The 21,476-nt window shown below is 52.2% G+C and overlaps 2 protein-coding genes across 3 annotated transcripts; one reads left to right on the forward strand and one right to left on the reverse strand.

The window, feature by feature from the left end:
* Positions 1–376: 376 nt before the first annotated feature.
* Positions 377–2,043, forward strand: INSL3 (insulin like 3). The gene is made up of 2 exons (XM_032465287.1): positions 377–610; positions 1,515–2,043. The coding sequence occupies exons 1-2, from the start codon at positions 421–423 to the stop codon at positions 1,721–1,723; spliced, it is 399 nt and encodes a 132-aa protein (XP_032321178.1). The 5' UTR covers positions 377–420; the 3' UTR covers positions 1,724–2,043.
* A 303-nt stretch (positions 2,044–2,346) lies between these two features.
* Positions 2,347–19,910, reverse strand: B3GNT3 (UDP-GlcNAc:betaGal beta-1,3-N-acetylglucosaminyltransferase 3). 2 transcript variants are annotated; one of them, XM_014550732.2, is made up of 4 exons: positions 19,760–19,910; positions 9,013–9,072; positions 7,017–7,660; positions 2,347–5,584 (listed from the first exon to the last, which is right to left on the reverse strand). In XM_014550732.2, the coding sequence occupies exons 3-4, from the start codon at positions 7,608–7,610 to the stop codon at positions 5,033–5,035; spliced, it is 1,146 nt and encodes a 381-aa protein (XP_014406218.2). In that variant the 5' UTR covers positions 7,611–7,660; positions 9,013–9,072; positions 19,760–19,910; the 3' UTR covers positions 2,347–5,032. The 2 variants fall into 2 exon arrangements, with proteins under 2 accessions (XP_014406218.2, XP_032321177.1); XM_032465286.1 differs by having other exon boundaries at positions 7,017–7,768.
* Between the last annotated feature and the right edge of the window lie 1,566 nt (positions 19,911–21,476).

Raw genomic sequence — 21,476 nt, forward strand, 5'->3', positions numbered from 1 at the left:
CTCATGCATGCTAAGAATGCGCTCTACCACTGAGCTATAACCTCCCCTGCCACTGGGGAATTTAAATGTGAGAATGGGGATTTAAAACACAAGGAGAGGAAAAATCAAGTGGTGAGTTATGGAAATCAACCAAGATGTCTGAAACAAAGGCAGCTGAGTTGAAGAAGGTGGCCTGGCTCTGTGTAGTGACATTGGAGGGCCATCTTTGAAGCTAATGCCCCAGCAATCAAAGCTTAAGTCAGGCACTCCTTTTACAAGAAAGAGAAAACCCAACTATCAGGGGTTCCCTGACCCTGCCCTTGGCCTTGTCCCTGGGCCATCTTCGAGAATGCTTTGTCCCTTCCCCAAGGCCCCCAGCTGGGGCGGGCTGGGCTCCTATAACAGGGGGATCCTCACTGGGGCCGGGCACCTCCCGCCGCCATGGACCCCTGCCGGCTCTCCTGGGCGCTGGTGCTGCTGGGCCCGGCCCTGGCGCTTGCCCTGGGCCCTGCGCCCGCCCAGGAGGCCCCCGAGAAGCTGTGCGGCCACCACTTCGTGCGCGCGCTGGTGCGGCTGTGCGGGGGCCCGCGCTGGTCCCCCGAGGACGGGCAACCTGTGGCTGGTGGCGACCGTGAGTGAGGGCGGGCGAGGACTGTGCTCTGGGGCCTCTGGGTGTGTTGGGGGTGGGTGCATGCGGGCGTAGATGGGGATTGGGGCAAGCGGGAGGGTCTGCATGTATGTTCGGGGGTCCACTTGCCAATTGCAGGGTGTGCGGTCCCCTGCCCTGGGGGAATCAGTGTGAGGCGAGCCAGGCAGAATCTTAACAAGTGCACAGTTAGATCTTGTCTTTATTTACAATTTCAATATTTTGAGCATCAATATTTGAGCATTTTGAGCATCAGAATTTTTGTGTTAATTTTGATTTTTAAATATTGCATTAAAACATGATTGATCTTGGTTGTTGAGGTTTTTTGGCGCCCCCTCAAATTGTGCACTGGAGGCCAGAGACTGGCTCTCCTCGCCCTAGTCCCGGCCCTGGGGCAGAGGGTATAAAACAGGTTTGTGCGCACGTCTGTCACACGCGTGTGTGTCCGGTGTGTGTGAGTCTGTGTGACACAGGTACAGATGGGTGTGCAGGGGCACACGTGGAGGGGATGTGAGGGTGTGTGCCTGCGACTATGTGTGCCCACTGCCTGCACATGCTGCACATGTATGTCATGTGTCCCCTGTCCCACTGTCCCCTTGCTGTCTTCTGCTCTGTGAAGTGCCTGTGCAGTCTTATGCTGGGTGGCACATGGGAATGGCCATAGCTGGGGACTTGAGTGTGGGTGTGGGTGGAGAGTGCACACATCTGGACAGGGGAATCAATCTGTGCCTGCTATACAGTAGGTGCTTCATAAATGGTCAGTCGACTTGTGTGCATGATGAGTGTTTGGTGGGTCACACAGCAGGGTGTGAGCTGCAGTTGTGTGTGCAGTGTATGTGTGGGGTCCTCTGGGGTACCCCCTCCATGCTGAATTCCTCCCTGTCCCCAGGTGAGCTGCTACGGTGGTTGGAAGGAAAACATCTCCTCCATGGGCTGGTGGCCAACGGGGACCCCATGCTGATACTCGCCTCACCGCCCCTGCCCCAGGCCTCTCACCATCACCACCACCGCCGCCAGGCAGCTGCCACCAACCCTGCCCGCCACTGCTGCCTCAGTGGCTGCACCCGGCAAGACCTGCTGGCCCTCTGTCCCCACTGAACCTTCCTGGGGCGTGGCTTTGGAGGCACCTGAGACCTAAAGGAGTCTGGTCTGGCAAGCTCCTGATGCCGCATAACACCATGAAGCACCATGTCTGGGAGGAGGTTGTTGGTTACCTCTCAAACAAGGTGCTCACCACCTCCCCAGGCTGCCTGTCCTCTCTGGGGCCAACTTGGAGGATCCTTGGGTTTTTGGAGACGCCAGATACCAAAGTTCAAACATTCTCACCTCAGAGGAGCCCCAAGTGCCCCGCTCCCTTGCATTTGTTGACACCCCATTTGCTGTCTCCTCCATAGTAAATAAATAAGATGCCTGCAGAATCCAAAGCAACTTTTTGCATTTTCTCAAGACAACGGGACCAGCCACAGGCCACAGTCAGCCTTCACATGGGACTGTTCTCCCGGCAGCCACAGACCCACCAACACTTACAGAAACTTAACAATTGGAGGGTCATCACAATACAAAGTAGGGAAGCTGAGGTCTAGGGAGGCAGCTGCTTGCCAAGGTCAGACAAGGAGGGAATGGCCAAGTGCAGGATTTGAAGGCAAGTCTCTGTAATGATTCATGGGGGACCTTAACCTCACTTGATGCGCACTTATCAGTAGACACACCACACAGCTGTCTGAATGAGTCACAGTAAATATTTATTCATCCAACTCTCACCATTCTTTTCACTTGCATCCTCCCTTCATCCTGAGATGGGAACTGGACATACGACCCTCTTGAAAAAAATGACAAGGTATTTGAAGACGTCATCTGTTCACATGTATATTACTTTCCTAAGGCTTCCGTAAGCTCTGCCTCCACCTTCACGTGGTCTTCTTTCCTGTGCCTCTCTCTGTGTTCATTTCCTTCTTTTTAAATTTTATTTATTTTATTTTTGGGGGGAGTACTTAGGTTTTTATTTATTTTAACAGAAGGACTGGGGATTGAACCCAGGACCTCCTGCATGCTGAGAACACACTCTACCACTGAGCTATACTCTCCCCTCTCATTTCTGCCTCTTATAAAGACACTCTCATTGGATTCAGAGCCCACCTCAATCCAAGATGATCACATCTCCATCTCCACCTCAGTCACATCTGCAAAGACCCTATTTCCAAATAAAGCCATATTCTGAGGTTCTGGGTGAACGTGAAATTTTGTGAGCCACTATTCAATCCAGTACAGCTGGGGAGCAGCACGCTCGCCTGAGGGCAATGGGGAGCCACAGACAGTGTGCAATCAGGGGCAGGATGCGTTCAGATCTACCAGGTAGAAACCCCTGCAGCCCCTGCCTCATCCAGATTTGCCTCCTCTTGCTTGGATGCTGCCTCAGCCTCCACCATCCTTCCCAACAGTCCCCACAGGAGCCACAGGGCTTCTTTAAACTTAAAAATCAATCATGTCATTTCCTTGCTCCAAAGGTGCCATCACCTTCAAAATAATCCTGTGTCTCTTCACCCCAGCCCACAAAGCCCCACGTGGCTAGTTGCTGTGACCTCCTGTCTCCTCTTCCTGCATCTCCTCCTCGCTCACCAAGCTCCAGCCACAGCCTCCTGGCTGCAATTTGAATGCTTCCAGATCATCCCTCCTCAGGGCCTTGCCATGCCCTCTGTCTAGAACATCCTTCTTTCACTTCTCCCCGAGGCCATAGCCTCCTCCTTCAGTCCCAGCCCCTTGACCTCCTGGCTAGCTTGACCCGATCACTGTGTGTCTTCATTTTAATTCTCCTCAAAGCTCTTACCATTTATGGTAACTTCCTATTTGATTGTTCACAGGTTTGTCTCATCACAATAAGCTGAGTCAGTGCCCAGTGACCTTTCCCATGGGGCTCGGAGGAGGCGTACAGGGCAAGGCGCATAGCACACAGTAGATATACAATCCATACTGAAAGAAGGGAGATAAGGAAGTGGACAGAGGACAATAGAACTGCTGTCTCAGCAGGAGAGGAGGTGAGCCCAGTGAAGAGAGGGGAGGTGGGTGGTGGCTGGCATGGGATTCGGAAGATGTCTTGCCAGAAGCAGGTGGGATCAGGCAGCCAGGAGCTGTTTCACCCCTGTGCCAATCTCTCTTGAGCCTGCCATCAGTCTTGGGAGAGGATGAGCTGGGGGCAATAGGGAGCCATGGAGGGTGTGTGAGCAGGGGAGGGATGATGTCAGACCTGCCTGATAGAAACTTTGATATCCTCTACTTTATCCATATCCTGTTTTCACTCCTGTGTATTTTCTTCTGGAAATGAGACTTTTATGGATAAATGTAGACTGATCTGTATTAAAACTTGTAAATCACTAAAAAAAAAAAGACCTCTAAGTCTTCACAAAACATTTTATTCCCTGAGGACCTACTCGCCATGCTCACTCTGCCATCTGAGGTCCCCCTGCCACTGCCCCAACGCCTGCGAAGCCTAAGTCTCAGGCACCTGTCTGATGCCAGGAGGGCTGGGGGTCAGGGGTTACCAGCTCACCTGGATCTCCTCAATCTGAAAGATACACTGGGGTGGGGGCCAGTCCTAGGTCCAGAGAGCTAAGGTCCCCCAAGTACTTGAATCTCCCTCTTCTCTGGGCACTGAGGTGAGTCTGTGCACATGCTCTGGCCCCAGTACTGTTCCCTGAATTCTTGGGGCACACATGTGTGGAGACTGGGTCCTGCCACGGACTACAGAAATTCTAAGCTCTGTAGCCTGAGACAGATAACTGCCCAGTGCTTCTACCATTTGAGCACTTGCTGCCACAAGCAGGGAGGGGACGGTCCTGTTCACAGCCCCTCTGGTGGCTCCTACCATCTGAGGGGTCCTAGACCTGGGAGGGATGGAAAACAGAACCCCTCTTTCCCCAGCTGAAAAGTGCTTATCATTTCAGCTACACATGGACCCAGGAGTTCTCAATTGGCCTTGAACGTGGCTGGCACTCACTCACCATGGCAGGTTCACCACCAAGGAGAGGCTGGTCACTGCTTAGGGTCCAGCCCATGATCAAGGTCAGGGCTGGGAAGTGGGACATCGCCTGAAATGGAATGGACACAGCAGCAGCAGCAGCTGGGACCCTGGCAGAAGTGCTTCTGCCATTAGCTACCAGGGAAAAAGACGACCCCTCCAGCTGAGAGTCTAGGGAGGATGATGGAACACAGCGTGGGTAGTACTAGGGGGTGGGGTTTGAATGATGTGTAGGAATTTACCAGCCAGACAATTCACTCATCTAACCCTCCCTGGTGATCTCCTAGGCCCCGCCCACTTAGGAGGACAAAGGTCTTAGCTTCCTGGGAGGAGGATGTTGCCCTTCTCATGGGGATGGAGACAAGAGCCTTGAGGCCTGGGGCCCTGACACCACCTCAGTAGATCTGTGTCCGCTTGCCACAGGAGAGGTTGGGCTGGCTCAGCGCATCCCACATGAGCAGCATCTCATATGGCAAGAAGCGATGTACCAGCAGCAGCTCTCGGTAGAAGCAGGGGTCAAAGGAGGACAGGCGGCTGGAGGGGGCCTGAACGCCAGATGTGCGGATACCACTATGTGAAGCAGGCTGCAGGCCCTCCTGCTTCAGGCACATGCCCAGGAAGACATCATCAATGGGGAAGAGTTCGAGGGTGGGGGCAGCCCGGCGCAGGGCGGTGGCCGTGAAGCGGGACAACAGGAAGCCACCCCCCCCACAGTAGGGTGGGTAGTGTTCCTCCTTTGTCACCACCTTTGGCACATAGTACTTGCTCCAGGGAGACCGGATAGGGCCCACATTGTAGATCAGTTGTCCCACGAAGAGGTGGTGGTCAGGGTCATGGTCCTGCAGGTAGGAGACCATGTTGTCTGTGTGTGCAAAGACGTCATCATCTCCATTGAGCACAAAGCTGGCATTGGTGCACCGAGTCTCCTGCCACTGTAGGAAGAGCACCTGCAGGTGGGGTGGACAGGGTATGCAGGCATGATGCCTGGGACCATCAGTTTTGGGTCTCTGTTGGCCATCCCAGCCCAGTTAGACCAGTCAAGGCTAGCCCCACTCTGGGGTGGCCTTTGCAGCTGGTTGCCCCTCTATGCCTCAGATTCCAATTTACTAGACAGGGCTCATTGTAGGAACCGCTTCCAGGTGTTGGGGATCTACAGAGATGATGCTCCACAAAGCACCAAGAAGTGCTCAAAAATTGTCACATTTACATTTATTGCTATTCCTTCTGACTCTGCCTGGCCAAGCACTGCTGTTAAATAATTACTTATATGATTGTTTTTTAACATCTACTTCCCCCACCAAATTCTGGGCTCCTCCTGCGTGGGGGCTGTGTCTCTCCTCTGTGTCATCTCCCCAGGACCCAGGGTGGGGTCAATATTTCATAGGCACTGGATTCATATTTATCAAGTTGATGTTATATCACATGCTTTTTTGTTTTGAGTTAAGAACAAGCCATGTTGGGAGGTGCTGAGCTCTCTGCTCACCTTGGCTTCATGACCTCTATAACTTTTGCTGCATGCAGAGCACTGTCCTCAGTGCCCACCTTATCTTGAATCCCTAATACAATTTTAGGAGGCAGGTGTGGTCCTCAACCCCTTTTACAGATGAGAAAGCAGAGGCTCCCCAGGGAAGGTGCCTTGAGCAAGGTTATACAACAGACAAGTTGTAACTCAAGGTCTTGAACCCAGACCTGTCTGTACTTACTATGAGCAGGAACCTGCACTGGCCCCTCAACTCTCGGCTCTACTCAGCTTGGCCCACTCCCACCTGGGTGGGTCCTTGGAGCCTTCACTTCCTCCTCTGTGAATGCACAGGATTCTCTACCTCTCATGGTTTCCTGTCCATCAAAAAGGTCTTTACTGTTCACCTACTGCACAGATCTGGGCCTCATGGGGAGACAGACCAGAACAAAGAAATAAAATGTCTGTTCAGTGCTCCCCCGCCCCCACCCCATTGCCAGTGTTATTTGAGCACTTGGCACTGGTTCAGGTGCCTTAGAAATAATCATCTCATGTAATCCACACAGCATCCTTCAGAGGTGGGTGGGTCAAACTAATATCCCCTTTCCCTGATGAGGAGACTGAGGCACAGAGAGGTGAATAGTAATGCAGGACAAACAGCTAGTAAGAAGCAGAGCCTGGATTTGAATTCAGGTCATCAAGGCTTCGAGAGCCAGGCTTGTAAGCTCCCGCCACTCAGTCCCTTCTCCCTGCTCCTCCTAGAGGAAGAAGACTTCAGGTCACCATGAGGACAGTAGAGGGGATGGGGTGAGGTTGATGGGGGCTTCTGGTCCCCAGGGTCCCTAAGAGGAAGTGGTGGCAATTTGGGCAGGAAGCCTGGGTGGCCCCCATCAGGTTACCGCCCCCCACCCCGAGCCCACCTGCTTGAGCGTGAGGTTGAAGAATGAGTCATAGAAATCCCACTGCAGGATGTCACCATGGGTCTGCGCCTCTATGGCCAACAGCCGGTTGACCTTGCGGGCCTCCAGTGGGTTGGGGTCTGTGCCCACAAGGAAAATGCGGCGCAGCTGGACGCCGTGCACCTGGCGTTCGTGGCCCCACGTGCGCCGCACCAGCTCCCGGCGCTCGTAATTCCTGGGCGAGGACTTGATCACTAGCAGCAGGAAGACTGGCTGTGCACACTTGTCCGGTGGCACGTCCAGCAGCAGCTGGAAGTGGCGGCAGTGTTTGTACAGCAGGAAGTTGCGTATGTGCTGCGGCTGCCCCGCGAAGTCCTGCAGGGCCGCCATGGAGGTATTGGCCAGGCAGGGGGCAGGTGGTGGGTGGGAGGGTGGCGAGGGCCAGACCAGAGCCATGGGGGTGACCGGTGGTGCAGGTGGCGGCAGAGACAGTGGCTCCTTCAGGCCCAGGCAGGTGGGTGGTGACGTGTGCAGACTGAAGACGAGGAGGAGGATGATGGCGCTCAGAGCCACAACCAGGCCCACCTCTACCCGCAGGGGCCGGAGATACCTCATCCTGGTCAGCGCAGGTTTGGGGTTGGTCTGCGGAGACCGCTGGGCAGCTCCTGCAGACAGTAACACTCACTGAAGATGCCGGAAGCTGCCAGATGGGCCAAGCACTTTTCCTGAGGTACCTGGGGACCCCAATACCTGGCGGCAGCTGTACAGTTGCTCTGGTTGGTAAAATATTGAAATTCATCATAGATTACCCACCTGCACCTCCTCCAGGACCCCATATTGGCTTTGATGGTTGCCCAGGCCCTGCTGGGGTTCAATATTTACACAGAGAGCTGAGGCATGGTGATGCCTAGGTAAGCTCCCCAGATGCCATGTGCCTAGAATCCCTCCATCCAACCTGGTCTTCTTCCTGTCTGCCACCTCAGAGATGGCCCAGGAGCCTTCCTGAGAGAGACAGAGCATGCCCTTTTTAGCCATTGAGAGCTGCTGGCATCCTTCCTGCGTCCCTTTTCTCCCGCTTCACCCCCCTCCCCCCACCGGGGGTTGGCGCTCTGAGCTTCTGGGATTCCGCTATAACCATCATTTATTCTTCTTGACTATTGTTAAGGCTCCTGTGAGCTGAGCATGAGCCCTGGCTCTTCACAGACCCCTCAGGCCCAGCATGTCTCAAAGCTATCTTCCTTGGCAAACTCCTATTCATCCTTTAAAACCCATCTCAAATTATTGTCTCTGAGAAGCCCTCTTTGATCCCTCAGGAAGAGTCCTGTTTTCCTACTTGGCACCTCTAGCCCCATATCCCTCTCTGGCTCAGTCATGATTCCATGGGGGTATCTGAGTCTGACTTTTTCTTCCCAAGACTGAGGGCTTCTTGAGGGTCCTGGCACTTTCCAGCATGAGACAGACACATGAGGGAAGCAGGGAGTGCGCGAATGAATTTATGAATAAAAGTAAATTCATTAAGTTTCTCTCTGGCAAGCTCTTATTTATCCTTCAAAACCCTTCCTCTTAGAAGACTTCCTTTCCCATATCTAGGCAGAGCCCTTGGACTCCTGCCCAGATCCCTTTCGCAGGTTTCCTTGGACTCCCTTAGTGTCCTTTTGTCTGGAAAAAGTGGTATCTGTGCTGTTTCCTAGCCTTAAACTTTAGGATCAATTTTCCACTGCAGCATGAAAGTACCAGATTAGACCCAAGGCAGGACTTACCCATTCAGCAAACATTTATTGGCTTACCCCAGCGGGGTGCAGACTCTGGAGCCCAATTCCTGGATTTAAATCCTGACTTCATCACTCCCTGGTTGTGTGCCCTCCATACTCTGGGCCTCGGTTTCTTCAGCTTTAAAGGGGGCATCTGAACAATCCCCAACTCACTAGGTTGTGCAGATGTGAAGGGCGCTCCCAGCACCTAGTACCTAGTGGGCATTCAACGACTGTTGAATGAATATGTGAACTTCAGCACTTACCTTAGATTGCCTCAGGGTGTCCTTCCTGGTCTGAGGTCTCCTTGTTCTCCCCGCTGGTATCTGAAACATGGTGGGGCAGTCAGTGGATTCTGGTAGGCCCCTCCAGCTTGAAGCAACCCCACCCAGCTATTGCCAGGGAAGAAGAAAAGAGTAGCTTCCCATTTCAGCAAACTAGTGCTGCTGTTGGGGACGGGGCCTCCTTTGCTGATCCATGAGGCCATTTCCCCATCACTGTTTCTGCACACTGCTTGGCCAAGGCCTCCCCAGTTAGGCATCTCCCTGAAGCAGGGCTCAGATCCCACTCCACAAGTTCTGCTGTGTGACCTTGGGAAAGAAGCTTGACCTCTCTGAGCTTCAAAATAAACTGAGAAGTAAGTCTATGTAAGAGTACTATTGGGATTTTAACCTCAAACATACTAGGCATGGTCCTGCCTCAGGATCTTTGCATAGGTTGTCTCCTCTGCCTGCTTCCCCATATTTCCACACAACTCCCTCCTTCATCTGCATCCTGTCTTTGTTCAAATATCCCCTTCTCAGGGAGACCTCCTCAGGATACACCATCTCACTGGCAGTCCTGATCTCCAATCTTAGCCCACTTTTTCTTTCTTCCACAGCACTTTTCACCTCCTAAAATACATGACAGAACTTAAAAAATGGACTGTTTCTCATCCAACTTCCCCACCAGAACACGAGCTCCATGCAGTTATCTCCAGCACCCAGAACTGTGCTTGGGGCAAAGTAGGTGCTCAATATATGTGTTGAATAAATGAATGAATGAATGCTGGAATATCACAGCATCTGAAAAAATACTGACTCTCAGAATGAATTTATACACTCATTCATTCAAGCCAATATTTATTGTGCTTCTGAGTGCCAGACACCTCCTGGGAGCTGGGGACACAGTGACACACTGGCACGGGATACCTAAATGTCACTGCCACGTTGGAACCCACACTCTTGAGGGGGAACAGACACTAAATGAAAATCTCAATGAAATGATGCGAGGGAACAAATGCCATGGGAGGAAACGAGGTCTGGTGGCAGGTGTGGATTTTGATGTCTGGTTGACATATTAAGCTGGGATACGAGTGGCACTGAGAAGCCACCATGGCTGAGGTCCAGGGAAAAGATCCCAGGTGGGGGAAAGAGCAGATGCAAAGGCCCTGAAGTGGGACTGGCCTGGTGGGGCCTGAGCAGCTGGGGACCCTGCCTGCAGGCAGCCTGTCTTGTTGCTGTGGCGTCCCTGGCTGCCAGTCTGGTGGGGGTGGGCACTTTCTGGAGGACTAAGAGACGCAAAAAGGCAAATCACAATCTTGAGAGGAGACCGAACTGACAAATGTGATGTAGGGATGAACAGACTCCTAGAAGGGCATTTTCCTGAAGAGGGGCCGGAGTCCAGGGTGGACCACAAGAAGGCACATTCCCAGGCAAACCTGGCAGATCCTTGAGCTCTAAGGATGGGAAAGAACTCATGAGCTGCCACAGAAAGACCAAGTCACCAAAAAGGAAATCAGATTAGAGGTGTCACAGGTGACACTCGTGGCCAGAGACCCACAGATGCTGGAAGGCAAGAGTGTTCCTGGCACCCCAACTCCTGGCCAAGGGACACTCTCATTAAGATCTTGTGAAAATTTAGGGGGAGGATATAGCTCAGTGGTGGCGTGCACAGTTAGCATGCATGAGGTCCTGGGTTCAATCCCCAGTACCTCCATTAAAATGAATAAATAAACCTAATTACCCACCTCCCAGAAGTAAACAAATAAGTAAAAATTTTAAAACAAAAAATAAGTTTAAAAAGTGAAACCTTTAAAAAAAAAAAGTACTATGCAAAAAAGAAAAGAATTTGTGAAAATTTAGAGGGTGATTCACCCCCAACCCCCTCTGAAGTTTAGGGTCTGAATCAGTTTTCAGTCAGGAGTTATTCTGCTCCCAAGGGGATAGCAGTGTCTGCAGACATTTTTGGTTGTACATGATTTGGGCAGGGTGGAGATATGGGACTGCTAATGGCGGCATCGAGTGTGTGGAGGCCAGGGATGCAGCTTAAATTAACATCCTAAATGTCACAGGATAACCCCACCACAGAGGATGACCCAGCCCCAAATGTTACATTGTCAAGGTTGAGAAATCCTGGCTTAAACAAATACAGAAACTGGAATAGAGAACTCAGAAGGAGGAAGGATCAGAAGAGGAAGATCAGGGACTGAACAAACAAGCTTGATACAGGTTTAGATAAATTCATCCTATGGAGCATTTATGAGATTTATTATTGTTTATTTCTATATTACTTCTCTATTTAGGAAACATTTATTAAATAATAGGACATCAAAGCTAAATGGTCAAGGATCAGTTCGCTGGGAATGTGTTTGTTAGTTCCAAACAAGAGCTCCAAAACAAAGCTATCTCGGCAAACAGGAAATTTACAACTCAGCCCAACCTGGTCATTGGGGAGGAAGACGGTGTGAGAAGAGGTAAAATGACTAACCAGCTCATATTACTAAAATCAGGGTGTCTGGGGTGGCCATTTGGTCTTAAATAATTCCATTAATTCCTGTTCTTTTCCTTGCATTTTCCTTCTTGTTCATTTGTAAGAACTCTTTGCATATGGAATGCCTGCTCTTTGTTGGCTACCTGCATTCCTGACTTCTTGCCAGGGCTCTGGTTTCTCTAAATGGAAGGATCTCACAGCAACTCCACCCTCCCAGCCCCCATGAGGTTCCTGACTGGGGTCTGAGAGCTTAAATATTGGGAGGCAGGGTGGTGATGGAAGCTCACTTCTCCCCCCTCTACCAGACTTCCATGAAAGCATCCAAGATCCCTTTCCCTTTTCTATCCACCAAGGCCCCCGCTAACTCAGGGCCCCTTAAAACTTCAAGCAGGAAATGTCCCCAAACTCACAAGATGCCACAACCACACTACTATAAGAAAGAATCTTTGGGTCCCCCTTTCAGCCAGGCTGAGAGAGCTGGGGATTCATTGGTCCGGGAAACCTTGCTGGGTGCCTCAGAGAGCTGCACCCCAGGTAGTCACCAACCTCTCCTTACAGGCCTTACCGTCTGAAGGGACTGGGACCCCATGCCTACTGTGGGAGAGGCTGGGGCTTAGGCGCTTGGCTTCGCCAGGGAGGGGATGCCTCTTGGCATTACTTCCTCCAAGCAACTGTGCAGCAACTCTGAGGCCTTTGCTGGTGGAGCTGGGTGGTTGATGAGAAGTTCTTCTTAGGCCTGCTTCTGATTTCCTGACCCCCACCCAAGATTCTGCCCTCTCCCTTCCCCAGTTCTCATTGTAAAGTGGAACTACTGGGCTTGTGGAAGTCCATATAGCTGCTCACTCTGAAGTTTGCAGAGTCTGAATAACTCTAGGGGAATCTCCACCTCCATTTTACAGATGAGGAGGTACAGTTCAGAGAGTGGTCCCCAAAGTGACCGAGAGGCTGTCTCTCATTACCACAGAAACCCACATTGTCTCCAAATCCTTCAACCTGGAGAAGCGTCTCAGCGGCTCTTATCCCAAGACACACATACGAAAACTTTTCACTCATTCACTCAATCATTCAATCATTCATTCAACAAACAGGTTCTGGAGAAACTGAGAAGCCTCAATCCTGAGCCTGGCCCCCTAGGAGCCCTCAGTATGGGGGAGACAAATCCAGACACCTGTGTGATCCGGGCTAGGCCAGAAGAAGACACAAGGATATTGAAGCTGAGGCTTTGAAGAATGCATATGAGTTCACCAAGGGGAGTTCAGGTAGAGAAGAGAGCAAATACAAAAGCAAGGAAGGGGAGTGGAAAGCAAGCGAGAGAAAGAAAACAAAGCCTATTCAAGGAACTGTGTGTAGTTTATTTTGCTGAAAAGCAGAATTTGGAGAGGGAGTGAGTTCTGAGGCTAGGGGGGTGGGGCCAGGCACTGTAAAGACCTTGAACGCCAGACTGAGAAGTGAGGCTGTTTTCTGGGGGAAAGAGGGAGCCATGAAGGGTGTAGGAGCAGGGAATAGAGAAGTCAGATTCCTTGTTGAATGTTCTGTCTTTGCTCTGAGTTAACCTTGGTGAGTTACTTCTCCTTGAGAGTCTGTTTCCTCTCAAGACGTGGAAGTGCTGAGAACACTCCCCTCCCTGCACACACACTCAATGGGTCACTTTTGACTGAGCAACAAAGGGTTTGTCATGCACTGACTATGCAGTGACAACCTTGGTGACCTTAACTCATCATCCTTTGGTGCCATCAGAGCCCCCACTTACAGAAAAGAATATTGAGGTTCAGTATAAAGCAGGATTGGAACCCCAAACTCCAATGGGTGGGGTCTGTCCACCCCCTAGTTTTCCACGATACAGAATTGTGGGAGATTCCCCACCTGGACATCAGAGCCTTCCAGAATCTGCCACAAAGAACCATACACTAAACATCTGATGAAGGACAGAGAACCCCAGGGCCCAGTCTGGCCATCACTGCCCTGCTGGGCCATCCTGGGGTGAGGTGGGGTGGGGGAGACTGGTGAGTAAATCTGCAAACATGCATGAATCCAACTGTTTTACCGGTTGCGCTGACTCATGGGTCATAGAGTATTTACTGAGCACCTACAATATGCAGGCTGCTGGGGATGCAGCCATGGCCAAGCCAGCCCCTCCCTTATGATATTAATACGTGATGTAATGATTAGTTTAGTAGCAACTGTGATAAATGCTGTTGAAGAAGGAGAGATCTGTGGCAGAGGAGGGACCTGACTGGACTGGGGACATCCTGAAGGATGACAGGAAGTCACCTGAGCAGAGTCTTGGGGGAAGGGCGTCCTAGGCAGAGGGCACACTAAGTGTAAAGGCCCTGAGGTGGGCACAAATTGAGGGTATTGAAGGGAGAGGAGGTGGTGTGGCTGGAGCAGAGGAAGAGGAGAGAGATGATGGCAGGGTTGCCAGATGATGCCAGGGAGAGGATTGGGAAATGGGGCAGACCATGAAGAAGCTCTTATGTTGCAGGTGAGGAGCAATAAGGAGCTATGGAGAGTGTGTGAGCAGGGACAAGATTGATTTATGCTTTTTTTATTTTCAATTTTTTGGTTTGTTTTCAGGGGAGGGGATAATTAAGTTTATTTATTCATTAATTTTAACAGAGGTACTGGGGATTGAACCCAGGACCTCATGCAGGCTAGGCACGCACTCTACCACTGAGCTATACCTTCCCTGACCCCTGATTTATGCTTTTAAGAAGTCCTCTGTGGTCGTGGAAGGGGAAAGGATAATCAAGGCAGGAGTAGGGGCCAGAGCAGCGATACGCAGAATTTTGGGGCCTGGATAGGGGCTGGCTAGCGAAGTGTAGGAACATGGGTGAGTTCAGCAAATAGGTTGAGTCATCCATGTTTACAGCCTGGATGTGGGGGATGGAGTAGGATGGACCAGGGAGAACAGAATGTGAGATGTCACTGAGCCTTTCACATGGGGACGTTATGGGGTAGCAAGTGACCTACTGTGGTGTCTGGGTCTGGCAGGTAAACCAGGAAGGCCCATCAGGCATTTGATGGATGAGCACATCCATATATCGCTTGCACCTGGCAGGGCTTCCTCTGCATTCCTCCTTACCGACCATAGTGCCACTATGTCATAGCAGTGACATCTGGGCTGACTCTCAGGGCCCCTCACCCTGCACCCTGCAATACCAGCCAGTCCTGTTCCGGGCTGTTTGCCCTCCATGCACTGTTGCCATTTCATTACTCAGTGCCTGTTTCCTCCAGTACACACAATAAAGCCACTTGTTTTCATTGGCTAAGACTGAAGAGCCTCCCCCTGGGGTTCACTCAACTTCCTTCTCCCCCAGCCTCAATGACCTCTGCCCCCTCTTCTCCACTCCAGCCACACCAGCCTCTTCACAGGTACTTTAAACCCCCAGGCTCAGCCCTGCCACAGGGCCTTTGCACCTGCCATTCCATCCACCTGGGATGCCTTTCCCTCCTGCTCCTCCCTCTGGTTTTCCTTGGTCATCAGGCCTCATCTCCTTAGAGGCCCTAATCTCACAGCTAAAACACCCCACCCAGGCTCTGCTATCCTCTGCTACAATTACCACCATTGGACAAATCTCACTTCTCTCCTGTCCATTTTCCCCACCAGCCTAGAGCCCCAGAGGTGGGGCCCAGCGTCTTGTTCCCTACAGCTGTGTGGCCAGGTGACACTAACTGCTGTTTATTGCACAAGGGGAAAATGCTAATGATGACTCACATATTGGCTATTTCCTTATGCCTCACATCAGCGGCCACTGTTCCCTACCTGGAACCTTGTGGGCCTTGGAGGATGACGGTGATTCAGTCCTGATAAGGCAGCAAGCACATCCGTGGAGCCAAGGGGGCAGGACCAAGAGGCATAGAATACTCTTGGTTCCACATACCCCTAATGTGCTAAAGAGCCAGATATTCACAGCACTGAAATATTCATGATGCATTTAATGAGCAAGAAGCGCTAAATGTTAGTGAAGTGCTAAATATTAATGATCTGCTAAATATGCAGGAGGCATTCAGTATTTATAATGTATGAAATAGTTGTAAGGCAACAATTAATAGTTGTGAGGCACACCTGTGATGCATGAATGAATGTTAACATTATCATGATGAATGTGATATGAACAAGCCACTAAACAGCCCTGAAGCATCAATAGACATGGTCACTGAATATTCATGATTTATTGCATATACACACATTACTAAATATTAATACATTATTGAATATTAATGAGACACTAGATGTACAGAAGGGGCTGACCACTCAGCAGAATTAATAAGGGACCCCGCCTGCTGGTGACAGTGCTCTGGTCCCACATCCTCTACCTACACCCCCAAGGGACAGCCAAGGCCTGGTAAGGCCCCAGGCACGTATGGCTCCAGGCACCTCTGTCCTCCTCATCTTGTTCTTGTCACTGTCCCTTGGGAGGCCAGGAAGGCAGAGAGGCTGAGACACATGGGGAAGTGAGACTGTCACACAGTCCAGATGGCAAGGCTCCACTTGCTAGCACCCTTGGGGCCTGGACCAGAACCCCGCTACTGCCCTGCACTAGTCCACACACAGTGGGAGCCCACCTGACACTGACTTGGAAGCCTCTGTCACATGATTCCCCATGTGACACCCTCAATTTCCAGATGAGGAAACTGAGGCTTGGAGAGGGTGAATCCTGGGTCCCTCTCCAGGCCTGTCACACACCCACCTCCCCATCTCCCAACCACAGCCCCGGGGACCCACACGCCTGGGTGCTCCACAACCAGCCCAGCCGCTGGAACTCAGTTTCCGAATTCAGAAAATGAGAGCTCATTCCCCACTTCACCCTGCAGCCTTCAGGACAGAGAGAGATGATGGCCTGGGGGAAGGAAATCCTGGTACTGACCATCCGCCAACTCAGGGCAGGTAGCTGGGCTCCTATCCCCTCGCCTCAGCATTCTTGTCTGCAAAGCCGGCTGGTGTCAGCTGCTCACGGTTCACCGCCCCCCCCACCTCCGGTGCTAGATATCAGATCCACTGCGGTCTTCAGTGCTCCTCCATGCCCCACCTACCCTCAGCTGGGCTGTGGATGGGGATGGGGGCACGGAACATTCTGGGGCTGCCAAAAAGTAAGGCGAGGGGTAGGGGGTGACAGGAGAACCTCATTTGTGTGCATAATGGCCCAAGCCCTTGGAAAGGCTAGAGGACCATGCGGTGGCCTCCTCTCCAAGTCACAGATGTATGAAGCACCGCCAATGACGACTAGCAGTTACTGTTAACCACTCGCACATCTGTAACTGCTATGCGCTGAGTGTCTGGTTTGTGCCACGCCTTGATCTAGGTTCTGGGCACCCAGCCAAGATGATAGAGGGAAACCACAGTGGAGCTGATGGGCTCGTGCAGGACAGAGGCAGCAAATAAGCCAGTTTTCACCAGAGAAGGGCAAGTTCTGGGGTTGGAGATTCAACGACAAGGGAGAGTCGAGAGAGTGTGAACCACTGGCCTGCGGATGAGCCCCTGTGACTCTTACTGAGCCTCTCAAGGAGGCCCCTGGGTCCAGTTCCCAGGTGGGAAAGGTAGGCACAGGGAGGGAGCCCACCTACCAGGGGCCAGGTCGCTGGGATTTGAGCCCTGAGCAGCTGGACTGGAGAGTGATCCCTCACCAGTTCACACCAGCTTGGCCTTCCAGTAATGACCGGCTTGTCCCTTTTTATGAGAAGCATGAGTTACGTATGTAAACAGGGAAAGAAAAGAAGGAAAAGTCCAATAAAGATAATTTCTTAGAAGGGCTTATTATCAGCTGACCCTCCTTTAGTAAAACGATGTGTGCAAAAAGATTTTATGCAAACATACACCCAACATTTGCTTCAGTGAACCCCTGGGCGTGGAAGAAATGTTGGGGGTGGGGGAAGGCTAACACACTCCTTTTAGACCCTCAGGTCCTCAGTTTCCAGGTCCCAGGGCTCGTACTGGATGACTCACTGGATGAGCCGAGCTTCCCCCACTGCGGAAGCTTCCGGGGTCTGGGATGGGTCCAGGAAGGGGTCTGGGGCTGGACATAGACCCCTGATTAAATGCCAGCCTGGCCACAGCTGAGCCTCAAAGTACATCTCTTTCCTAGATGGGGAAATGAAGGCCGGGGGAGGCAGGCTGTGCATCACAGTTCAGCCTTGGACTCTTCCCGTGATCCTGGGCTGACCCAGGAAATTGGACCTCTGGGAAGCTCCTGGAGGACGCCCATAACTTCAGCCTGGTCAGGCCTTGTACCACATTATTTTCTCTCATGCAAAGAGAAACCTCACTAATGACACCCAATGAGTCATGTAATCAAGATTAGAGTTAACACACCAGGTCAAGTACAGCCTTTCTACTAAGAGCTTACTTACACTCCACACTTGCAGAAACTGAGAGGTAGGGCTGTTTGCCTCATTGTTATGGCTAGGTAAACTGAGGCACACAGAGGCCAAGGAACTCATTCAAGAAAGGTCAAGTGGGAGCCCAATTCCTGCCTTTAACTACCCCCTTGGTGGGACCCCCTTTAGTTCGCCATGTTGGTAGTGAATTCCCCATCATGGGGGTGGGCAGTCAAGTGGAGCCGGACTCCCATCAGGCAGAGGGACCACAACGGGCATCCTCCCTGGCTCATAAGGAGCAGCGGGCAAGTTGTTGCCCACTCTGGGCCTCAGAGGCCAGTAGCAGGAAAAGATGATACTCGGTGATGGGTCCCTGGGCCAAGCCAGCTTGTCTAGAAATTCCTCAGGCTCTGGTCTGGAGCAGAGAAGGTCCAAGGCCCCTCCTTGGTTCCGCCACACCCAGAGTACCTTGCAGGAATCAATCTCCTCACCCTGGGTGTGAGGGAGAAGGAAAGGGAGGGTGTCCAGTCTGGGCTGGGCAAACATGAGCTGTCACCTAGGCAGCTAAGAGGGGGGGCCCAGTGACTTGACGCAGGGGCCACACCTCTTCCTCTGAATTCTTCAGCCTAGTGTGGCAGTCACCTTGGGAACTGACAAGGCAGCCAGAAGTGGTGGCTCCCTATTTAAAAAAACAGGTTTTTTTTAAGGAAAAATGAGGTGAGGGATATAGCTCAGTTGGTAGAGTGCATGGTAGCATGCACAAGGTACTTGGTTCGATCCCCAGCACCTCCATTAAAAAGAAAAGAAGTGGTGGTCCCAGGGTCAGCCTCAAAACCAGAGAACTCCCTCTCGGCCCTCAATCCCAGATCTGAGTGACAGGAGGCCCTGGCCTGGGGCAAGGGCAGGGAAGGGGAGAGGAAGTGGGTCCTCAATTTTCCCATCTGCAAAGTGGCCATGAAAAAACAAATCTGACTCAGAGGGAAAGTTGGTCCAGAACCTGGGAAGGTGGCTAATGATGTAACTGTAATAATAATTATTATTAATATAATTAAGGTGATGGCAGACATTCTGTGGGCCCAAGTGAGTGAATGTAGCGCTGACATTTCACTTTCATCACAATTCCATACCATGAAGTCCATTTGACACATAACAAAACTGAAGCTCAGAGACCTAAAGCCACTTGCTTGAGGTTCCCCAGGGGCCAGAAGTGTCCCATCATAAAAGCTTTCACTGGCTAACACCTCAGACATTCTCACAAAAGCCGGGTCATTGTCCTCCCTCACAGAGGGGAAACTGAGGTGCATTCAGAGACCAGGAGCAACCAGAAGCAAGCCACACAGCCAAGGCAATGGCTGAGCAGGAATCAAAATCCCAGGGGAACCCATGAGCTGGGGTCCCCAGGCCAGAACCTTGCCCAGCCCCTGGCAGGGCTGGGGGTCAGCGGTGGTTCCCTCAAGAAACAATAATAAATCCAACCTGAGAACCCGGGTGCTGTTCCCAGACTCTGCCAATCGGCGCGCTAACAATCTCAAAGAGAACAGTAACAGTAATGGCCAGTGCAGACCGAGTGCCCTCCGCTCCTCAGTTCAGATCCCACCCTATCCTGGGAGAAGGGAGGGAGGCGGGGGTCCAGCGTCCTTCACTGTGTCCACGGTTGCAACGGGACAGTGCCCGGGATCAGAGATGCCACAGCCCCAGGTGGCCTCGGTCTCCTCCCATTACCCAGGCGTGGGTGACTGCGCGCACCTTGGGATGCTGGCGACTACTATTACCGACAGGTGAGGGCGACGGAGTTACTGAGACCAGGGGTTCCAGGATCTCCCGGCCTCTTCAGGGTAAACGCGGCAGAGACCCGACCCAAGGGACCTACCAAGGCTTCCCTAGAGCCCCGACTCCCCCACCCCACAACAGGGTTCCGCCAGATCCTCAGGGGCTCCCAGTACTCACCCTCAGGCAATTTTCCAGCCTTTGACCCCTTATACCTAACTCCTCTTGGCTCGCGAGCAGGAGGAAGAGTTTCACCTGAGCTCGAGCCCCCGCCCTTCCCGGCTCTGCTTCTTCCGCCCGCCCGGGTTCCCTCCCTCCCGCCAGGCCCCCGACTCGCAGCTGTGCCGAGTTTCTCGGGCTCTCCCGCCGGCCCCTCCCTTCTTCCTCCCCCGGCCCCGCCCCTTCCCCCTCGGGCCAGGTCGGGCCACAGCGGACCGCTTCCACCCCTCCCCCGCCTTTGTCCCGGCTCAGGACCACCCGGGTCCCGCCCACTCTGGAAAGTGGGCTCCCCGCGGCTAGAGGTGTGCAAGTATCTCCTTCCTAACCCTGGCCCAGGGCCCGATGCAGGGTTGGTCCAATGTGTGTTCCATGAAGACTGACAAGTTGGGCAGGGAGGCAGGTTGAACCCAGGGGCTCTTCAGGTCTTCAGGGAGTTCGAATATTCCAGAACCTGAAAATCTGTGCTGAGCCCCCAGAAATCCGGATGCCGTGGGCTGGCATTCGGAAAGTTGCAAGTCAGATTTGAAGATTGTTGGGGTTGCGGTTGGTGAAGATTCGAACCCGGTCAGGTCTGGGCTGCGTCTGAGTCTCTAGAAGTTTCTAGTTTTAACATGTTAGGGTCCGGAGCTCTGGGGTGGGCCGGGAGAGCCAGGTCCACAGGTGTGAGCCAAGTAATTGTTCAAGCCATCCCGTGCTTCCTCCCCCATCCCAATTTCTTCCCAAGGAGGAAAAGGGGCAGAACCTGGCTGTGCTTGTTTCCTCTTCTGCAAAGTGAAAGAATGAAGCCCCTGGCTTCTCTGTCTGGCAGAGATCTGGGGAGCAAGTTCAGCACTGAGTGTGTTTAAAGGGCAAAGACATTAAATGTCTGCATCAAATGGGGGCCTTCAGGCCTGAGAGGCGTTGTGCAGACGTTCGTGAACTTTGGAGACCACTGAGGTCTTCTGGGTTTTAAGTTCCTCTTTTCTCCTCTGGGGCCCCTCGGGTTTCCTGAGTTATGGGTCTCCCAAAGGAGCGGCAATCAAACGCTGTATCTGGTTGCTATGGCCCCACCCATTGGGTCAGCTTCAGGAAAGGGCCACTTCCTGTGTCACTACCCCTCTTCCCCCAAAAGTGAGCAGGACCTAATCCCGAGCTCAGGGTGGAGGAAGCATCTGGGGGACACTGGATGGCCCTGCTTGCATTGTGGAAACTGAGGCCCAATGGGTCAGAAGTTCCAGTCTCCAGAGTGACTCAAAGAGCTTCCAGGGCAGATTTTGGAGATCGAGGGCCTGGGATCAATCCAGACTATGACCCAGGAATTCCACTCCTAGGTATCTGCTCAAAAGAATTGAAGATAGGTGTTCAAACAAATCCTTGTACACCATGTTCCCCAGCAGTGCTAGTCGCAATCACCAAAAGGTGGAAACAACCCAGAGGTCCATCAGCAGATGAGTGGATGAACAAAATGTGGTCCATCCCAAGGGGAGGGTCTAGCTCTGTGGTAGAGTGTGTGCTTAGCATGCATGAGGTCCTGGGTTCAATCCCCTGTACCTCCATTAAAAAATAAATAAACCTAATTGCCTCCCCCACCAACAACAAAGAAAGAATAAAACGTGGTCCATCCCTACAGTGGAATCTGATTCAGCCATAACAAGGAATGAAGCTCTGACACACCCTACAATGGTGGAGGAACCCCCAA

The sequence above is a fragment of the Camelus ferus genome, chromosome 22 (assembly GCF_009834535.1).
Source record: "Camelus ferus isolate YT-003-E chromosome 22, BCGSAC_Cfer_1.0, whole genome shotgun sequence".
Taxonomy (NCBI): domain Eukaryota; kingdom Metazoa; phylum Chordata; class Mammalia; order Artiodactyla; family Camelidae; genus Camelus; species Camelus ferus.